Raw genomic sequence first — 2,509 nt, 5'->3', positions numbered from 1 at the left:
GATGATTATGGCAGTGAGCATGTACTTCTACATCATAGACACAAAAATGTATAAATGAGCATGGTGCATACAAAAGTAAATGCTATGCATATATTGATAATAATGGACTAGCCAAAACAATAACAATCTTGTGATACTTGTGCGCATTTGAGCTGTAACAAGGAATGTTCCATTAATCAGCACAAAAGATTTAACTCTGTTAAATAAAGTCTCCCCCTGCAGTTCTCTTTTTTTCCAAAAAAAAAAAGAACAGTTTGATTGAATTGTGTCTTAAAGCTGGCCTGAGAAGACGCCACAAACCCCCCAAAACAAAAAAAACACAGGATTTGTTAAACATCTTTTCGTTTTTTAAAGTTTTTTTCCCCCCGAAGTAACATCACCTGTGAGATATAGTGTCTGACTCTGCCTAGGACTGTCCTGTCAGTGGTTAACTGTAGAATTAGTCAGTTGTTAAGACATCTTGGCAGTTGCTACGGACTTTTCTATCCTTGTCATGCTTTTCTTCATGGTTGCACCCCCCTCCCAAACTCAACCAGTACATATGGTGCTTAGCGCAAAGCTAAAAGCTCCAATTTTTCTGAACACCCCATCTCACTTGTCAGTGAGGTTTGGGAACATGGCCATCCACGTAGAAGTTCCTGGTGACTTTGGGCAAGGTGATTTCAATCCCATCAAGCTCCGGAGTGAGAATGATCTGACATCCCAGCCTGGAGTTCTCCTGCAGCATCGGTGCCATGTCAAGCATGTCATCCTCCCTATGAATGGATATATGTGTCAGTAATAATGATTTTCTTTCGAACTGCATCACATAGATTTGTCAAACTTAATGTGACATGGTTAAATAAGATGGCACTGGTAGCAGTCCTACCTCTCTTCAGGTTCTCGCAGTTTGTCAAAATGAGCAGCACTCACATAAACATGACATGTTGAGCAAGCAAGAGACGCCTCACAGGCTCCTAAATATTACAAGACACAAATATCTCAATGACAATGGTGCAAGGATAATGGTGTTCATCTACAGTTCATCTGTAACGACCCTCACCTTCCAGTTCAATGCCATGCTTGTGAGCCAGGTAGAGGACATTGTCTCCCACTTTAGCTTTCACAGGGATCCTCTGGCCTGACCGATCTATATACACCACGTTGACACTGAGCAGAAGACATCAAACTATTAAAAGCAACAAACAAACAGGTGACACAACATTTCATGTCTGTGATGCATTCAAGATTACATGAGCTATTAAAGTAAATTTGTTTTTCAAAGAAACGGACATTTATGTGTGTTTGGCCATAATTTAAGTGTTTATTCCACCATTCTCAACTTATAATATACAAAATATATATAAATAATGAAGTCTGAAAATCTATAAATGATTTTATCTATTAAGTATCAGAGGTCTATTTTTTAATCTTATCTGGCATTTTATTTATTTTTAAATAAGAATAACTTTAAATGCAACAAGAGGTCTGCTTATTTTTAAGTATGTGCTCTCAAATTAATAACTCACATAAGCACTCTTTAATGGTTTAGGGTGCTTTTAAACTGGATCCAGCCGCTGCCTTGGTTGTGAGTTTTAATTTTCCATTTACACTTACGTCTAACTTCGGCTTTAGTTTTTGACAGAAGTAGCTGTGATAACAATTCTTATTAAAAGTATTACGATGTATCCATTTATGTGCAGTTCACCGTACCCTGTTGTTTCACAATAAAAGCCTCAGCTGACTTACACATCCTCAGGGTGCTCTGCATTGGAGCTCCCCTCCTCACTGTGGTAAAGACCTGGGGAAAGAGCAACACAGCCATCATTACTGTGAGAGTATTCAAAGGTGACATCAGCTCCTTCACTTTGTTAATGGGACTGATTTACTTGTTGCACCCAAGTTTTACATCCCTAACTGGGATTGCCGAAACGAAGTTACGCAAGTGTTATTGAACCGATTTTCCAGGCAGATTACTGCTAATTTTACTGACCAAACTTGGCTGGCATCGCCGATGACTGAAACTTCATCAAGAAGAAAACTTATGAGCACTTATTCAGACTTATCGTAAACCAACAGTCCTGACAGGAAAGCCACCGGCTTTAGGTTAAATGCTAGCAGGCTGCATCACTCACCTATACTCGTCTGTAAGTGTCGGTTTATCGTCCGGAGACTATCAAAGGACCCCCTCCTTTGTAAATTAGCCACATTCTTCGCATTACACTTTAACCTGAACAGTGGACACGTGCTACAGTCCGGGATAACTCGAGAAAGCCTCAAAGTGAGTCCCATGCTCGACCGGACTGCAGCAGAGGCCGCCATGACTCTGTTTTGGTCACATGACTGCACGCAGCCAATAGGAAACGGAGCGGTGACATTTCTGCTGTGTAGAGCTGCTCTGACAGCAGAGGGTGCCCCCGCGTCACCAGCTGAACGTGAGAGAAGGCCGATTATGTCTGTGTTACAAACGTTTACACGTGGACCTAAATGAACTTATACGATAAAATTTACTGAAAGTGCTAAAAGTGGC

The 2,509-nt window shown here is 40.7% G+C and overlaps 1 protein-coding gene across 1 annotated transcript; it reads right to left on the bottom strand.

Moving 5' to 3' along the window:
- Window positions 1-203: 203 nt before the first annotated feature.
- On the bottom strand, window positions 204-2,301 carry fdx2 (ferredoxin 2). Its single transcript, XM_085356042.1, has 5 exons — window positions 2,115-2,301; window positions 1,729-1,780; window positions 1,043-1,149; window positions 869-956; window positions 204-755 (listed from the first exon to the last, which is right to left on the bottom strand). Exons 1-5 carry the CDS (start codon window positions 2,299-2,301, stop codon window positions 599-601), a joined length of 591 nt encoding a protein of 196 aa, XP_085212168.1. The 3' UTR covers window positions 204-598.
- Window positions 2,302-2,509: the final 208 nt, after the last annotated feature.

This window comes from Diplotaxodon limnothrissa, linkage group LG6 (genome assembly GCF_057381915.1).
Source record: "Diplotaxodon limnothrissa isolate DT_005_m linkage group LG6, D_limnothrissa_male_GT1.1, whole genome shotgun sequence".
NCBI lineage: Eukaryota > Metazoa > Chordata > Actinopteri > Cichliformes > Cichlidae > Diplotaxodon > Diplotaxodon limnothrissa.
Note: the sequence above shows the minus strand (reverse complement) of the source record. Positions and strands in the feature narration are given on the sequence as shown.

Excerpts from the sequence above, each read along its gene's own strand:
- fdx2 (XM_085356042.1), bottom strand. The coding sequence starts at position 2,301 with ATGGCGGCCTCTGCTGCAGTCCGGTCGAGCATGGGACTCACTTTGAGG. Across the intron at positions 1,781-2,114 it reads ACACTTACAGACGAGTATAG|GTCTTTACCACAGTGAGGAG; the intron begins GTGAGTGATGCA and ends CTCTTTCCCCAG. Across the intron at positions 756-868 it reads CTGCGAGAACCTGAAGAGAG|GGAGGATGACATGCTTGACA; the intron begins GTAGGACTGCTA and ends ATCCATTCATAG.